The 17,597-nt window shown below is 37.4% G+C and overlaps 1 protein-coding gene across 8 annotated transcripts in view; it reads right to left on the bottom strand.

The window, feature by feature from the left end:
* Nucleotides 1-3,111: 3,111 nt before the first annotated feature.
* The window catches only part of usp2a (ubiquitin specific peptidase 2a), a 40,982-nt gene continuing 26,496 nt past the window's right edge, over nucleotides 3,112-17,597 (bottom strand). For 6 of the 8 annotated variants that reach the window (XM_022668864.2, XM_022668863.2, XM_022668877.2 and 3 more), the window contains 11 exons: nucleotides 13,329-13,379; nucleotides 10,882-11,005; nucleotides 10,659-10,770; nucleotides 9,729-9,839; nucleotides 9,397-9,461; nucleotides 8,528-8,631; nucleotides 7,372-7,452; nucleotides 7,175-7,253; nucleotides 5,711-5,818; nucleotides 5,469-5,589; nucleotides 3,112-4,296 (listed from right to left, as the gene is read on the bottom strand). In XM_022668864.2, coding sequence (XP_022524585.2) covers nucleotides 4,221-4,296; nucleotides 5,469-5,589; nucleotides 5,711-5,818; nucleotides 7,175-7,253; nucleotides 7,372-7,452; nucleotides 8,528-8,631; nucleotides 9,397-9,461; nucleotides 9,729-9,839; nucleotides 10,659-10,770; nucleotides 10,882-11,005; nucleotides 13,329-13,379 — 1,032 coding nt within the window. In that variant the 3' untranslated portion in view covers nucleotides 3,112-4,220. The remainder of the gene's footprint in view (nucleotides 4,297-5,468; nucleotides 5,590-5,710; nucleotides 5,819-7,174; nucleotides 7,254-7,371; nucleotides 7,453-8,527; nucleotides 8,632-9,396; nucleotides 9,462-9,728; nucleotides 9,840-10,658; nucleotides 10,771-10,881; nucleotides 11,006-13,328; nucleotides 13,380-17,597) is intronic. The other 2 variants (XM_049466944.1, XM_022668887.2) reach the window with 1 other exon arrangement.

Below are 17,597 nucleotides of genomic sequence, written 5' to 3'. Positions count from 1 at the left end.
TTTCACAATTCCAGCACCATGAATGCTGGTATTGTCATCTTGGAATATGCCCATGGCATCAGGGAAGAAAAAAAATCATTGATGGAATAACCTGGTCTATATTCAGTATATTCAGGTAGTCATTCTTTCAGCACATACTGTTGCTGAATCTAGACCTGACCAACTGCAGCAACTCCAGATCATTTGCTTAGTTAAATTCAGGTGGCGACACATTTTTTGGCCAGGCAGCTTAATTAAACTTTCTATTTTGACCTTTCAGGATCTGTTTGTTTGTTTTTAGCAGAGCCAGTGTATAGTATGTCTTTAAGGGCCCAGATCCAATTCTAAATACTGTTTTTTTATTCTAGTTATTGTTGGAACATAACTGTAAATATTTTTATGGTTAAAATATTGATGTAACAAATGGCAAAACAACAATTTCATAACGGGTATTTTAACAGTCGTATCAGAACATAAAACTTGTAATTAAAGGGTTTGAATGTACACTTGTACACTTTTTAAAGGAGCGAGTTTTATCTCCAGAACTAACCAGTACACCTACATTCTGTAAATAAAGTCAGATAAATGAACACAGATTCACACACTGTCCTGTAGTGATGCTCTGAGGATGTTCAGTATGTGTCACTTAAAGTTAAAGTTAACGACAGACAGTCAAGTGCGATTGAACCTTTACACAGCTTACACAAGACTTTAACATTTTTCATTTCTGTAGTGTGGGGGTTCTGGAACAAACACAGGGAGAAAATTACTAGACTGTACTTTCCATAGTAAACCCCATCTACAAACGGTGGAGAATAACAGGTGAAAAACAGATTATCACAAAACAAATAGAAAATTAGACAGGTCAACAAACAAAAAAGAAAAAATTGCAAAAACAGAGAGAGCGGACATAAAACTAATTTTACAAGACAACAGAACAAAAACGCGTAAAAAAGTAAGAAAAAAAGAGATCTAAAAAGAAAAATAATGGGTTGAGAACTTGAGTACAGGTGAAGTACTCTAAATGTGAAATAATGAAGAAAAAAAAAGCCGTGCTTGGTTGGAGTAAGATCCGTCTGTGAGCAGGACACTGGTCATGTGATTTGGCATCTCTCCAGGGCGAACACTCAAACTGAGCTGTGGTACACTTTTATTGTAGGCCCTGCGTTATGCTCGGTTATGTCAGATTGTGCCTCTCCTGCACAGCCTGTGCTCTACAGTGCTGATGTTAAAGTCTTTCTTTCAGAACCCCGGAGAGCTCCTCTAAACTCTGGCTCAGGGCCGGTTTATTTTTCTCAAATTCCTATTAAATTTTCCAAAGTTTTGTTTCAGTTTTTCCTCACAATGTAAAATGTTTACTTAAACTATTGTTTTAGTTTTTAAAATAATATCAAATCAACATCAGTCAGTAACAGCTGCTGTGAATAATGTATATCCCTTACAACAATACTCCTTTATTATAGCTGCACCTTTATTCACCTAAACATTAAAAACATGTATAGAAGAAGACGGCCATGCATGCCCACGGTTATTCAAGCCTACTCACATATCTTAAGAGTAACTACACTAACATTAATAACTTTACATTAATAGCTGAAATATGCTCCTCTGTAATAATAAAGTACCCCAGCCCTGCTTAAAATGCTTAGAAAGGAGATGCAAACATGAATTAGTGAGACATTTGCCTGAAGTTGCTCTCCAGGGAAAAGGTCAGCGACCGTGAGCTTCTTGTAAATAAACAGTCTAATGTTTTCTGTGAGTAAACTATTTAATGATAAGAGAGAGATTTCTCGTAAATGAAGTCCTTTTGAGAGACTTTGTCACTTTATAACAAATATTTAGGTATCGGTATGCACACTATAATTTTTTTAAAGAGAAACTATTCTGTATTTTTGCTTTATGGAAAAAGTCTTTTTTTTTTCAAAGAAACGTTTGTGTGGATTTTGTTTAAGATCTTTGCTTGTCTTTAAATCTTTTTTTTTTTTTTCAGAACTTTCTTATTTTGTGTTCTTTTGGCATCTTTTTTTGTTTGTATATATACACACAGTTGTTTTGCCATTTGCTTCAAAGGTGTGAAATTTTGGGCTAGTTTCTCTTTACAGAACCAGTATTTTTAATTGAGTAAAAAGCTTAACTTGATAAATCAACTTCTATTGAAGTATTTTAATTCTTATGGGACCCTTTAAAAGTATATTAAGTTGTCAACTACGCCACCTAGGGAATTTCACCAGACGTAATATTAGTTACATAGAACAGCACACTTGGAGACTAAATTCAAAGAATCTTCAGGTTAGAAGCATCAGGGTTGGACTGTTACATAGTGGGAAATGTATTGTGAGAAGATGAAACTGTATTTCTGATCTTGTTTGGAAGAGATGGACTCCAAAAACCAGGGTCTGCCATGGTATGGGGTTGTCAGTAAATTTCTTTGATGCCATTAATGCCGATCAGTGCACTGGGAATTTAGAAAGACATACGCTGCCTTAAAGACGTTTTCAATTTATTTTTCTGCCTACAAGGTGAGATATTTTCCAATGTCCACAGATTTTCTAACAAGGATGTCCGAACCACATACTGCACACAACACAAAAGCATGGCTGTGGAAGAAAAGGAGTAATTTCTGCTGACCTGGAAATCACCAATTACAACTTTTTATAAGAAGAGTCATATAATAATAAGCTGGTATGTCCACAGTTTATTGACAGTGAGTTTACTTTGTGTCATGTAAGATTAAAAAAAGGTTAATAATAAAGAATAATTCCTAATAATAATAAAAAAATCACCGCCCTTTAAATAGTGTAACTGCATTATTATGCTATTAAAATATGATTATATTATTAGTGTAAAAACATACTCTTAAAATGATATAAAATATAATTTTATATCATATTATCTATATTATCAAAAATAATATAGATAATGGCAATCATTTCTTGGACAATATATAGTCCTAAAAAAGCTATTGTGACAGGCCTAAGTAAATGATAGTACCCATAGTTTTAATGCAGAACGTACATTCTGATAAAGGTAATCTATTTATTTTTTACACTGCACCACTATAATTGCAGTACACCAGTGCCAACATCTTACAGAATTAAGACTGTACGCAGATAATAAAAAGACAGGACTGGATGTTTTTCAAAACTTTATTGTTTTGTACATCATCTGCCACTGTTAAAAAGTGACTCATCTGACATTATATCACCTGTAATCATAAATAGAATCCGGTCTTTCTCCTGTTAAACCAACTGAAAACAGTAACAGGTCATTTTCAGCACCACTGTATAGTACATTCTCTATCATATATAAAAATATACATATATAGTGTTTTCTGTTTGTTTTCCAAAACATTCTTCCCATGTTGTTCAATGGCATGAAATCAAGGATGAACCAGTCCATACGATCAGGACTATTTTTCTTATTATAGTCAGCTGACCTGGACTGTCCTTTCATTCACAGCGTTTTAAGTATCAGGGATCAGTAGCAGCCACACTGAATAAAAACAAGCCACAGCCACACGGCCACCCTAACCATTTCGACAGAGCTTTCATCAGACTTTTTCCCCCCTTTCCAACCCTCAGGAGATTCGAGAGCAATCAGGAGGGACTCACAGGTGAAATGAAACACTAAAACAACAAAGTGTGGGGAGGTGAGCATGATCATCAGGTAGCTATAAGTTGCAGCCTTGAAGCAGTAATTCATGTTGTTCTCCTTATGCCCTCTTGATGCGTAATACCAGTTCAGTTCCCAGTTCAGAGTGCAGGGAATAAAAAAAAAAGTTAAAACAAGGGAAAAAACAATTCATTAACAGTTTAAAACCAGTCTTAATATTGAGGCGGTCTTTAACGAGAAGAAGGCGCAGTCGGGACAAGTCCTGTTGCAGTGCATAGCAAGAGACTTCTGAGACAGAGCCATGAGGGGTTTATTGCCTGACAATGTCTCCCAGCAGCTGCCCTCAGACACATACACACAGATACACTCAGTCCTACACACACGCAAACACACGCACGTTCGCAGAGGCATCAGGACACACCTTCTGCTCCGCCCATTCGAAACAGTCTGGTCACAGTAACAAGAGTGCCCTTTACTACAAGACATTTATTTTTGTTGGGTGTCCAGAAGAGGGCGACAGTCTCTTTGTTCTGTCAGTCAGGAGAAGTTGGAGCAGTGTGTGAAGGAGTGTGTAATGAGCCCTGGGTGCCTGGAAGCTGCTCTCTCTCTCTCCTGCAACTCAGGTGTCCTCACAGGCCAGCCCGCTCATAAAACAGCACATATGCGTCGCTGCTGCGCACCTGGCTGGAGGACATTGGCGTTACTCTGCAGGAAAACAGAAACATGCTGTGAGCTAATGCAGCAGCAGCATAAACTAATGTAAGGTAAAATATATCAGCGAAACCCATAGAACATATTTTCTAATAGATATTTTCTTAAAAATCAGAAAAGCAAACTATAAATTTGCTACAACTGGCAGAGCATAGAGTTTTTTTTTTGTTATTTGGGCTGGGAAGCTCATTTAGCTCAAACAACATAGAATAAAATGAGTCTGTATATTATTGAAGTATATTTATGTACATTATTATTTATAAAGCACTATGCCCTATGTGAATTCCATACAGGCTCATGGCAAAGTCATATAAGGAGAACTTAAAGGAGAACTCTGGGGTGTATTGAATTTTGATAATGAGCATGAACTATTATCGAATAATCTACCTCTGTTTGTCTCTAGTATTCTGAAATACAGAGCTTTTAGCTGATGCTCATAACAGGCTTACAATGCTAGTGATAATGGCATAGAAATTGCAAATCAATATTTACATCATTAACAAGTTCAAAGTAGCAAAAGTAATTTTGAAATCTGTTACCATATTCTACCTATTTGTTCTTGCTTGTCAGTTGACTTGACTTAATTTCAAGCTGACGGCGCCCAGAGAAATACCTGAAGGCATGTATAAACAGTATTTTAAATAAATTAGCTGTGCACTTTTAAAGCTCTGAGTGCCTCATTTCAAATGCCAGGGCCCTCAGAATTCTACCAATGAAGTGTGTGGAGCTACTTTGAGTTTAATAATGGTGTAAACATAGTGATTTCTTTGCATGTTTAAATAATTTTATAAAGTTTACTAACTACTGTAGTGAATAAGCTGAATCCGTGAGGAATTACACAGTAAAATAAGATATACGTTTCCGAGAATGTGGCAGTGAGAATGGCAGCAGTGTTCACAGAGAGAGAGTGTGAGTGGGAGGAAGGTTAGAAAGCAGGAGAGAAAGAGAAAGGGGTGGCTCAGCAGGAGTAAGTGAGAGAAAAAGAAAGAAAAACAATAATGGTTGGAAAAACAGAAGCCAGAATCTGTAAGTTGGCCTCATGCAGCTCTGGAGCTTCATAAAGAGCCTCTGAAGATTAAAAGAGTGGGGACATGGAGCAGTGAGCAGCATTCAGAGAAATCAGTGACCGGGTGAGCATGTTCAGCTGTGGATTGTGTAAACAGTACCTGGAGTCATTGTATGTGTACCATTCTCCAGTGGCAGGATTGCAGCAGTATGCTGTGTAGTGTCCTCCCATGGTAGTGCCTGAGTGATTGGACACTGCGTACAGGTTGTAGACTGCACTACCTGGAGATGAGAACAAACACACAAGTGTTTTCAGATTAAACTATTTATATTAAAAAACAGGTATATAGAATGACTTCAATAAATTTTGTTTGCAAGTTCACGAGTGTCAGTCAGTACTAACTGCTTCTGTCAGAGGCGAACTCCCTGAGGTCCAGGTCCTTCATGGGGAAGTTGACAAAAGTGGACAGCTTGCTGGATCTGACTCGAGCTTCTGAGAACCGCTTCAGATCTGAGTGAATGAATCAAGGAAATAAACAGTCCTACCAATATAAAGTATTGACTAACAAATGTGAAACAAACTGAACTGACTTGTCTCAGTAACTGATGATAAAGAACTAGGAGTGGGTATCCCAGAATGTTTGTAACACTAAGTTCTTGGTAGAACTAAGAACAGTTTTAAGATGAAAAGCATTTCCTGAAACCATTGTTTATTTCAGAAAAAGCTGTATCTACACATTTTGAGAAAACACATCTTTTCTGGGTCATTTAAAACAAACTGAGGCAAAACAGGAAACCTTTCTTTTGTTATGCCTGTTATAAATGCAGTGCTGTCTGAAGGCCTGAAGATCACAAGCTTCCAATTTTGACGGTTGGCCTTGTACCTTGTGCACATTTCCTTCATATATTGATGATATTTTGTACTTTAGATTTTCCAAAGTCTTCACAATTTTACATTGAGGAACATTTTTAAAAATTGTTCCATAATTTAGAGATACGCAAACCTCTGCCTATCTTGATTCTGAGAGACTCTGATTCTGAGAGACTCTGCTCCTCACATTTTGTGCCTTTTGCTGCCCTATCCCAACTTTTTTGAAATGTGTTGCTGCCAGATGTTGTAGGAAGTGTAAAAAATCGTTTTAAGAACAAAAAACCTCTGTGACAATTTTGAAATTTTATGGAATCAAATAGGTTTTCTAGGACATAGCTCAAAGAATCCTTAGTGAGTGCATCTGAAAATGAAAGACATTTCATGATGGACCAGTAGTAATGGTCCATAATGACTTATTAACACTGGTAATAATTATTAGAAATCCTGTGCATTATGGGCAAGTACCTGCTGACAGCATCACAAGCTGTGTGTGGTACTCACATAGTCAGTATTTTCAAATACTCTGTTCATACTAGAATTTGGTACCAGGCAGTCCTGGAACCCTACCAGTTCTGATAGTCAACCAGTGTTGAGCTGAACCGTGTGTAATTTGTGCTCGAATTCTGTCAGTAATGACTGTCAATCATTCTTTTCCATATACTATATGTTTCATTTTATGATCTAATAAATAAACTTCCCTTGCTGGTACCATATTTTAGAAATACATTGTTAAAATATTTGTATGTACTATTTTCAACTCGTACTTTAATTAAACTAGAAGACTATTTTTTTTAAATAAATAAATTGAGATTAAAGTCAATGCAAAACACAGACTAAAAACACTTGATGATTAATTTTAGTCCATGCAATGTAGTTTTGGACTAAGCTTAAACATTGTCCAGGAAACCAATTTTTGCCAAAGTGTTATCTGGTATCATACACTGTGAATTTAATACCTTGATATCTTAACAAAGAAACAAATAAACAGAAGGATACGTAGCACTAGGATTTTGGGGAACCTCTGAATTGTGAACTTCTTTGTACATCTTCTTCTGGCTTTACATCTGTAACACGTCTGCAGGAGAAGAAAGAGACAGACAGGTAAGCCCTTTAAAACAACTGTTATCTATTGTGGAGGAATATGCAGAACTGTAAAATTAGTACTGGCCGAAAGGAGATGTCTCAAGTCTTACCGGTTTCTCATCTCCATCAAGCACGTCTTCTTTAGTGAAGAGCCGAACGCAGTCCATCAGACTGACCTCTCCGTAGCCCTTCTGAGCGGAATACACACTATTAAACCCCAATCACTTTCTTTCACTGCACCATGTGTGTTAAAGAGGACATAGCAGAGTGTGTGAGTGCACAAAAAAGTATTTGACCCCTACAGATTTATTTTACTTTTGCTTTTTTGTCATACTGATATTTTTCAGATTATCAAACAAGCTTTAATATCAGATGAAGAAAACCTGAGTAAATATAAAAAACACTTCTTAAATGATCATTTTATTAAAGAAAAAAACTATTTAAACCAATCTAGCCCTGTGTGAAAAAGTGTTTGCCCATTAAAACGAATAACTTGGTTGTGCCACCCTTGGCGGCAACAACTGCAATCAAGCTTTACTGATAACTGGCAATGAATATTTCACATCTCTGTGGAGGAATTTTGTTCCACTCTTCTTTACAGAATTGTTTTAATTCAGACACATGTAAGGGTTTTCCAGCATGAACAGCCTGATTAAGATCATGCTACAGCATCTCAATCAGACTTTGAAAGGGGTCACTGTGTTATTTTAGGTCAGCAGTGTACACAGTTTTCTTATTATTGAATCATTAACACTGAACTTAACTGAGGCAAGTGAGACATGCAGTTCTTTAGATGTTGTTCTGGTTTCTGTTGTGACCTCCTGGATGAGTTGTCCATGTTCTTTTGGAATAATTTCAGTCAGACGGCTACACCTAGGAAGGTTTACCAGTGTTCCGTGTTTTCTTCATTTGTGAATAATAGCTCTTACTGGGGTCTGCTGTGAGTCCCAAAGCCTTAGAAATGACTTTGTATCCTTTTCCAGACCAACAAATGTCAATGATTTTGTTTTCTCATATGTTTTTGAATTTCTTCAGATTGGGGCATAATGTTTTACCCTGCTTTTTGTTGTCAGACAGGTTTTATTTAAGTGACTTCTTGATTCTACAGTGTTTTTTATTAACTCAGGTTATATTTGTTTGATATTAAAGTTTGTTTGATAATCTGAAAAATGTAAATGTTACAAAAATGCAAAAACAAAATAAATCTCTAAGGGGGCAAACACTGTTTCCTGCCACTGTATGTGTGATTTGCTGAGCAGAACTGACCTTGGCGATTGGTAAGGAAAGATCCCAGAAGGGATCAAACACAGTGGAACAGTAGCCACACTCAGTGCATGTCAAGGAGCTCTTCAGTTGGCCTACAAACAAATCTAAACACAAACACACAAATATGCTTATCAGACACATACATTAAAGGAAAAAAAATCTTTTTAAGGATCCAATGGTTTATGGAAGATCTGCTAACAGATTTTTGATACACTACATGGACAATAGTATTAGGACACCTGCTCAATTACTGTTTCTTTAAAAATCAAGAGCACAAAAAAGCTAATCCTCTTTTTGTTGGAGTAACATACAGCATATTTACAGTACGATTTTTATGTAAAAAAAAAAACATGTCTCCAAAACTGTAACAATACCAAAGGAGAACAAAACCTTCCTGACTTAAGGTCATTTTGAAATGTTTTTATTGGTCACTTGGTTGAAATTACTGATTATTGATTGACACAGTGTAAAAAATCAGCCAGAATCAAATGGTGTCAAAACAAAAACAAAAATAAAGATACAGTTTGCAAAAGTCTGTGCCAACAAGCTTGTCAGGAATGATGGAAGGAGCTGTACTTAATTATAGCTGTGGTTTTAGGAATTAACTGTATTTGTATATTAATATCCAGAATGACTCATGTTTAAAAGTTTGGGATAATTTTACCATTTTTAATAAAATATATATATTTTTCCTATAATTTTCCCATGTGATGTTTAAGCTTAGTCTTGGCATGCACAGCATTTTTACCCATAGTGTCTATGTTTGGTTTATATAATAACAAATGCAAAGTTTAATTCCATCAGCTTACAATATATTCACTGAGGCCCAAATCCATAAGAGCTCTCAGTGTATCCACAAACATACATACCTACAATTTTACTGTCCTCTCTTTCCAGGTACTTGCTCCACATCTTCTTCCCTTTCTCCTCATCACTGTGACAGATAAAACAAGTACTGACAGTCAGGGGAACATGTGTGAAGGGAAGTGCTACTCAAAATTGTCCACATACTTTGCTGGAAACATTTGCAAATTTAACCCTGAGTTAGACCACAGAGCGCATGTGCTGCTCATCTGAACGAGCTGCCCTCTGATCTACGCTACAGTAAACTCACGCTTGGCTGTGGCCCAGCAGCTCAGCAGGGAGAAATCAGACTCAAAAATAAAACACACAACACACATCCGCACACACGCACACTTACGGCAAATGGTCGAAGTCCTCTGTAGTTGCCCGTGGCCGGACTGTAACCCTGTTCACCTCGTTGTGCAGGCCGTCCAGCAGGAAGCGCAGAAACTCCTGAGCGTCCTGTTGGCTGAACAACACAGGATATAGATCAGTACCTGCTGTGGGGAAATGGGCTGAATTACAAAATGCACAGCAAGCAAAGCATTGGACTGCCGAAAAAATAGAAACAGCAGACTGAATTAACCTTAATAAGCAATATTTTCTTACAAAACACTGCAAAAAAAAGGAAATGAAATTAAAGTGAAAACCTAAAGCATTATAAAACAACTGTTTTTTTCCCAGGGCTCCCCATACAGTAATGGAACGTCAAATATCACATTTACATCACTGTCATAAATACAAAACACATGTGAACAGCTGTATCCATGCATTTGCTGACAAGCTAAGAGTTACAGAACCATTTTTTCAAGTGAAAGAAGTCTGTGGAATAATAAGAATAAAATTACAGGATTTGGACTAGGGTTAGTTAACAGTAGGGCTAGGAGAATATGCCTAGGAGAAACACTAAAATACGATATAATACAAAAAGCCCTTTCTACCAGAGCTAATTTAATCTCATTTCAACATATCTGACTGAGGATGCCTGATAGGAAGCATGGAGAAGCTTGACCACAACAGTCTATAGTGAAAAGGCCTTAACTGGTTAATAACTTTCCGTACTCTATTTCTAGCTAGTAATAAAATCCAAAGTAAAAATGTTCTTTGAAGTATATTAGGCCTTTTAAATGTAACAACCACACATAGTCACTGTTGCAATTATTCTATAAAGTTTAATTGAGTATAAACAAAAACATTAACCATCACAGAACAGTTAAAAGAGCTTCTAACTTCACCCTGCAGGTCCTCAGATCTGAATGAATTTCTGAGGCTCGGTGCCAAAACTTACTTGTATCCCACAAATCTGGGAGCATATCGCTGAATCTGCGTTTTGAACTCAGAAGGGCTGACCGCTTCGCTGCCGGACGACGTCCACATCGCCTGAATGAGCCTGGCGAACTCTGAGATCAAAAGAGCAGAGGAATACTTTGAGCTGAGCAGTGGGACAGAGGTGGTGTGTTTTAACAGAGGGAGTCACCGAACACAAAGAGAAACTTTAAAAGCTCCCACACCCTCCATGAGTGCAGTGTTTGTGCGACTGTTGTTGTTGAGGTCTCTGCGGTGGGAGTTGTGCAGACAGTAGTCTCGCAGGCTGTGTGTGTTGCTAAGACACTGGAGGATGGAGTTCATAAAGCACTGCAAAAAGAGGAAAGAGAGAGAACTTTAAAAATTACCATATAACCTGAAATAAAAAGCAATGGGGAAAGAGGAGAGAAGGCAAGAGCTCAATCCACAGCCCTGCACAGATCATGTAAGGCCATTTTTACTCCTGAAAGTTTGAACCAGAGTCCAAACCAAAGTTGTTTTGTTTGTTACACTGTATACATTTGATTCAGTTTGTTTTAGTTTCACAATGCAGTTTAGTGAACTTTGCCATGCCTGTCGTCATCACTTATGCAGGCTACGTCTCTCCATACTTGTTGAATGTTCGGTAAGTTGCGTCTTCTGATTCCTTTTATCTAGAGTTATAGTAAATACAGAAATCACCAGCGAAATCTGTATTGGTGTGTGATAAACATGCATGAAATTGGGAGTCAGATTTTGGAACAACACAAGGTCTTTTTCTTCTTTTGTTGCTGAATGGATGACGATTGCCTACTACTTATTTTATTTGGACAAAATTTTGGTCCTTTGGTCTTTATTGTGGTTCCTTTCACACCTGCTATTTTGGTTTAGACCAAACTAAACAGTCTGTAAGTCTGGACTAGGCCTGTCCTGATAGCTCTTTTAATATAAACAATATTGTGGGCACCGAGTGGTCCAGCAGACTAAGGCGCTGCCACTATGTTCGGGAGATTGGTGGTTCGAATCCCTGTTATGCAGCTTGCAATCAGCTGCCAGGGTGTTGAGGAAGCACAATTGGCCTTGCTCTCTCTTTTCCCATATCATTCCAAAGGGTGATGTCCGCAGTACAAGGCGTCTGTGAGCTGATGTATCAGAACCGAGTTGCTGCGTTTTTCTCCGCTACTTAGCAATGCTACATCAGTAGGAGTTTGAAAAGAGGCGGTGGCTGATTTCACGTGTGTCAGAGGAGGCATGTGCTAGTCTTTCTCCTCCTGGTGTTGGAGCAGCACTAGCGATAGTGAGAGTTCTAATGAGTGGGTTGGGTAATTGGCCTTGTAAATTGGGGAGAATATGGGATAAAAAATGTGGTAAACAATAGTATTCTCCCTTAATGACACTGATTTAAAGATTATACAATATGATATAACAAAATAATTGAATTACACCAATTTAAAGAGCAATAAACGTTTAGGAATATTTAGAGAATGGAATGGGAATGTAAAAAATATATACTTCCCTAAATAAATAAAATACAAATTAGATTAAATACTGGTTTATACAAAGTCAACACACTGGCTCATGCATGTTTATAGGCTCTACTTACTAAGACAAAAAATGGGTGATATTGAAGAATATATATTGATATTGTAATTTTTGTGACAGGCCTAGTCTTACAAATGCTGTAGTCTTACTTTTACAAATGCTTCAACTTGTTATTTTAGCGATACCAATGGATAGCTCACACCTCTTTTACAACAGACATGATTCTTCATATTACCACAAGCTGTTCTATAGCATTGCTTAAAGAACCTTTTGAGGCACTTTAAGAGTGTAGTATGAGGTGGAGAGGCAATGAGGGAATCGTTGGCCTTGGACCAGTTCAGCATGTAACATGTAATGATTTATTTTTGGACTCTCCGATTACTGTTGCCTGGCAAATGCATCCTAACTGAATGTTCAGAGCAAAGAGATACCATGACAAATAATCTCATCAGGTGGAAAGACCAAGAGGAATGTGAAAGTGATATCAAAACACGTCTTCTCTGAACTGCCGGATTTGTCGCCAGCAAAAGTTGAGAGATATGACAGATTAAACAGATTCTATTTTGAGTCAGAAATACTCTGCGTTCCGTAAACAGTAGATGACGAGAATACGCTAGTCAGGGGAGGAATTCACTCTGCTAATGGAGCTTGTGTAAAATTGCACATAGTGTGCAAATATTTGTGGGCACCTCTTCTAATAAACGGTGTGTTAATGAAAGTTGCACACATTACTGCTACAGATGTGCAGATGCACCACACAGCTTGTCTAGTCCCTGTTGAAAAGTATCTTAAGAAATGATACAGGAATGATTTACATAAACCTATTGGTACCAACCCAAATGCCAGGAGTGAGTTACAGGGGTATAAAGCCCACTAGCATTGATCTATGGAGCAGAGTAACTGTGTTTACTGGAATTATGATGTTGCTTCCAATAAAACATTTTGTTTACAACATTAGCAGTGCTCCAATATCTAGTAGAAAGCAAGATAAATGTTTTTTAACACTCTTTACAGAAGAAGAAAAAAATAAATGAGCAGGTGTCCAAAAATACTTTTGTCCATACAGTGTACGAAAAAAACACTATTAAGTGGAGAGAACAGATGTGGAAAAATGGGTCATTAGTGTACTTACTGTATTTCCTAAGTTCTTCAGTCCCACCAGCCCCTGGGCACTCTTGGAGTTCTGTAAAACAAATCAAACAAATGTTTATAGTGAACAAAAATACTAGTTTGCAAATACAAGGAACAATAAGTGACATCATTTGTATTTTTTGTAAATGGGCTGCTTTTATAGACCCCTTATTGACAGCTGTAAATATGCATTTGTTGACGAGCAAAGACAAAAAAGTATATGGACTGATGTCTATATGAGATTGTTCATGCAGCTCCACAGTTATATTGTATTACATAGTGAAGCAGCACATTTTTATAGAAAAACTTACAAGCTTTCCTTTAGTTTCTAACTCTCTAATAATGATTGATTTATGTATTTTTATTTGTTTATGTTAACATATATAACCTTTTGTTCACTATGAGTGTGATTAACTTTAAAACATATTAGCCAGTAAGACAAAAATATAAAAAAGTATGTATTAATGTTGTTGCAACATTATATACTGATACATATGTGCACTGTATTGTAGGTGAATATAAAGTATGCTAAGGATTTTTTTTGCAGTAGTGGTACATTTATTTTACTTTTTATCCCAAAAATCATTGCTTTTCCATTTTTGCCATTTTCTGAACTTCTGGCATAATCTTAACTTGGCCTGAGTCTGGCAGGTGTTCTTTGCATTATGTATATAATATTTCATGATCAATGGACCAATAGAAATTACTTAAATAATATGTTTTTCCTCTTCTGTTATATTGCCATTTTGGAGATGTTATTATTCTGTGGATTTTATGAACCAGTTATGGGGGATTCCTTTGACCCCTTAGAACTTAAAGATCTGGATGTGGGCCCACACTTAAAATTTCCTTACACTTAAAACTGCACAAATTACTAATAATACTACTTGTAGTAACAGTTACTTCTAGATAACATTAAATGTGGCAGTGAAGGAGATAAAATGTGAACATAACTGCATAGGGATCTGGTCAGGCAGAAACTAGCCATTAATGGAGCAGACACGCTGGACACCCGACACTGTTGTGTTGTTTTTCCGGAGCACTGAAGCACAGTAGGAGAAACACGATCCACCCTGAGCAGCAACTCAATCAAACAGCAGGGTGACTGTGACGTCGGTCAGTAGGTCTCACCTGGACGCCAACAGCAACCACGGAATATACTGTGACCTCCTGCTCCACCAGGATCGATTCTGAAGTATTTCATCACTGTTTCCATCAAATGTGAGGAAACAAGCATTTAACTGTTACTATGCAAGTGCCTACCATCTGTGCATTTCCCAACAACACCGGGAGAATAGGTGCTTAATTAACTGGGGATTATCAAAATCCTTGTTTCACTGAAATTCCACGAACAAATTAAAAGCCCTTGCAGATGGATGTGCACCAAAGCTTTTATGGTTTGGTGCTCAGTGTTCCATTGAACAGCTGCGGGAGGAGAGAGGATCCACAATGTCCCGCTCTGATAATGCTGCTACTGGAAACCTGCCTGTTGTGTCCCGCCATTTTGAGAGCGGCCACTCTGACTCTGAGTTTGTTGTACTCTGCTGAGTAATATCATCGATGCCAAAAATAGCATCCTCTCACACGGGGCTGTTTGCTCATTGGTTGATCTGCTGTACTCACAGCAACACTGATCCCATATCAGCAGCTGGCCGGTTGGGAGCCATCCTGACAGCTTCCTGAGCCGGCCAGCTCTATTTTTACAGCCCCTAACTAAGGGACTGGAGAAAGAACTGTGAAAACACACACACATACACACACATACATTACAATCTGGAGACTGGAAGAGATTCTGAAGGCAAACTTATTTATTATATTGTACTGAACTGAAGCCTTTGTTAGCATATGATCCATCTCCTATTCTAACAGAGATCTTCTATCAGTACTGTAAAGCAGTGGATTCCAACCCTTGCCTTTAGAGCTGCTAAAAATATTCAATCACAATATTTAAAGACATTTACACGATACACAATGTTTGCCCTGATATTCCGACAACATTATTGTCTGCAGATTCTTAAAAACTGATTTTTAGGTCTCCAAGTGGCATACTAAGCATGTTATGACCTGAGCATAAAAAAATTGAATCTCATGTTATGCTGCATTCGCCATCAGCAGCTGGAGCCCGAGAGAGCACAACCTGTAATGCTCTCTTTGGGTGGCTAGATGGCATCACTTCCATGATACTAGCTTGCATGGGTGTCTGTAGCTGATGTATCAGAACTAGGGATCCAACTATTGCCTTCAATGTATTGGCACTCTAGTAATGGCACATAGACAGCACCTGAAAAAAGGGTGATTGTCCTCACACACCTAGTTCTCCCATCAATAGCTAATCGGCTAATTACCATAACTCCTAAGCTGAATGATGTGTTTTAGACCAGGAAAAGTGTAAGAGCTTAAAAAAGTACACACAGGAAGAAGATTCAGACATTGTAAATTAGCTTTGCTCCAAAGTTGTTTGGGACTGGACCAAGACCACCTGCTCTCAAAGGTTTTCTTGCAGTTGTTTTGGTCCACATCTGCATTCACACCTGTCTGAATGAATCATAACAAGTGTAAAAACAAACTAGATTTCAATTAAGGTTAGTTTCTTCTTACTGCAAAAAGCCATGACACATGGATTCAGATGGGCTTTAAAGTAGAACTAAATTAAATGACCCAATCAGAATAATATAATTTTCAAAAAGAATTTGTTTATGAGAGTAAACCATTAAAGTCTGAGCGTCCATGTGCACTCATTTAATTCAAACAACTTGATGGCAGCATTAAAAAATGAGCTTGTCAAATAAACAGTATAGGACAGCTTTAGTGCTCTCACTTTCTGTCTGACCCTTTCCGTTGACGAGGATGGAAGTGGGTCACGGTGCACTGCTGTCCCTAATACAGAGAGGTGAGGGAGCCCTTAATCCTGCTTTTATAACTGGCTCCCTCATTGCACACCGTGGACCATTCGTAGAGTTCAGATCAAAAGATAAGATTATGGGTTGCGGCCAACAGGTCTTCACAGCTTCATCCACTGACCCATATTGGAGCTTTTGCTCTGGTGAAAGTCGGACAATTACTTAAATATCAAGCTAACAGTGTGTCATTTTTGTCAGTGGCTCCTAAATTACAGGCATTTTTAAGTGTACTTTTAAGTATACAGTTTCCAAGTTGCTATCTGCAAATATTTGGAAATCAGGTGCGAGAAAATATAAGAGACTGAATGAATGGATAATTCCATTCCATTAATTCTACTGACATCACATCTTCAGTTGTGTTGAGATGATATAAGTCTTAGACTTCGGGGCAGTGGAGCATGTTGTTAGTGTGTACAGATCTAAGGATTACAGAGTCACGTTGGGAAATATCCTTTAGGGTTGAATGGCGGTTACTGTCCCTGTTCTTTATACCTTAACATTCTTCTCCTTGCATCAATGATGCAAAAATTATTTTGTAAAATACCCTGTGACCAAATCCTGTATTTTTTTTTTACAGTAAATTAATTGTAAATAAGAGTTAACAATGTTCTTTTGTTGAACTGTAGAATGCATTGCATCTTCGGATGCCCTATTAAAACAGCTGCCACTTGTATACATAACAGTATCATTTGAGGAAAAAAGGGGTGGTTATATTTAAGACGTTTCTAGGAATTTACTGCTTTGTTTTGAGACTAAACACTAGTTAAAAACACAAAATCTACCACATAGAGAAGTTAACATATATAAAAAGTTACATACAGAATCTGTATAGAATCTTACTTTGTTTGGGAAGAGTTTACTCTAATTTTATGTAAATATTTTTTTTAACAAAATAAATGGTGGGTGCCCCCACCCATACATTGCCTTCTAGGGCTCATTTCTCTTGGGTGTTTAGTAATATTTTATATATTAGTTGACGGCCCAGCTACATTGTTGTAGGCCATAAGTGCAAGTTACCATTTTCTTTACTGCAAACCTCCAGTGACCAGGTCCAGGTACAATATCATGTATATTGCCTATATTAAACAAAAACCTTGTACATATAACAAAGAAAGAAAGTGTAAAAAGACTGTATTTCAGGGATTTTTTGAGCATTTATAAAGGACAGTTTATTGTGAAATTTTGACACAATATAAAGAACAACTGCCAGATTCACACTATTTCAAAAAGTGAAAACCAATGTAGAGTTGCACGGTGTACCGAAGGTTCGATTCTTTTTCGATACTACGTTATCACAAACGATTCGGTTCTTTAGCGTTCGATGCTTTCGATACTGTATATAGCCCAGTCACTAGCTTCAAATGAGTCAA

Source organism: Astyanax mexicanus, chromosome 18 (genome assembly GCF_023375975.1).
Source record: "Astyanax mexicanus isolate ESR-SI-001 chromosome 18, AstMex3_surface, whole genome shotgun sequence".
Taxonomy (NCBI): domain Eukaryota; kingdom Metazoa; phylum Chordata; class Actinopteri; order Characiformes; family Acestrorhamphidae; genus Astyanax; species Astyanax mexicanus.
This window is presented reverse-complemented; position numbering and strand designations above follow the sequence as displayed.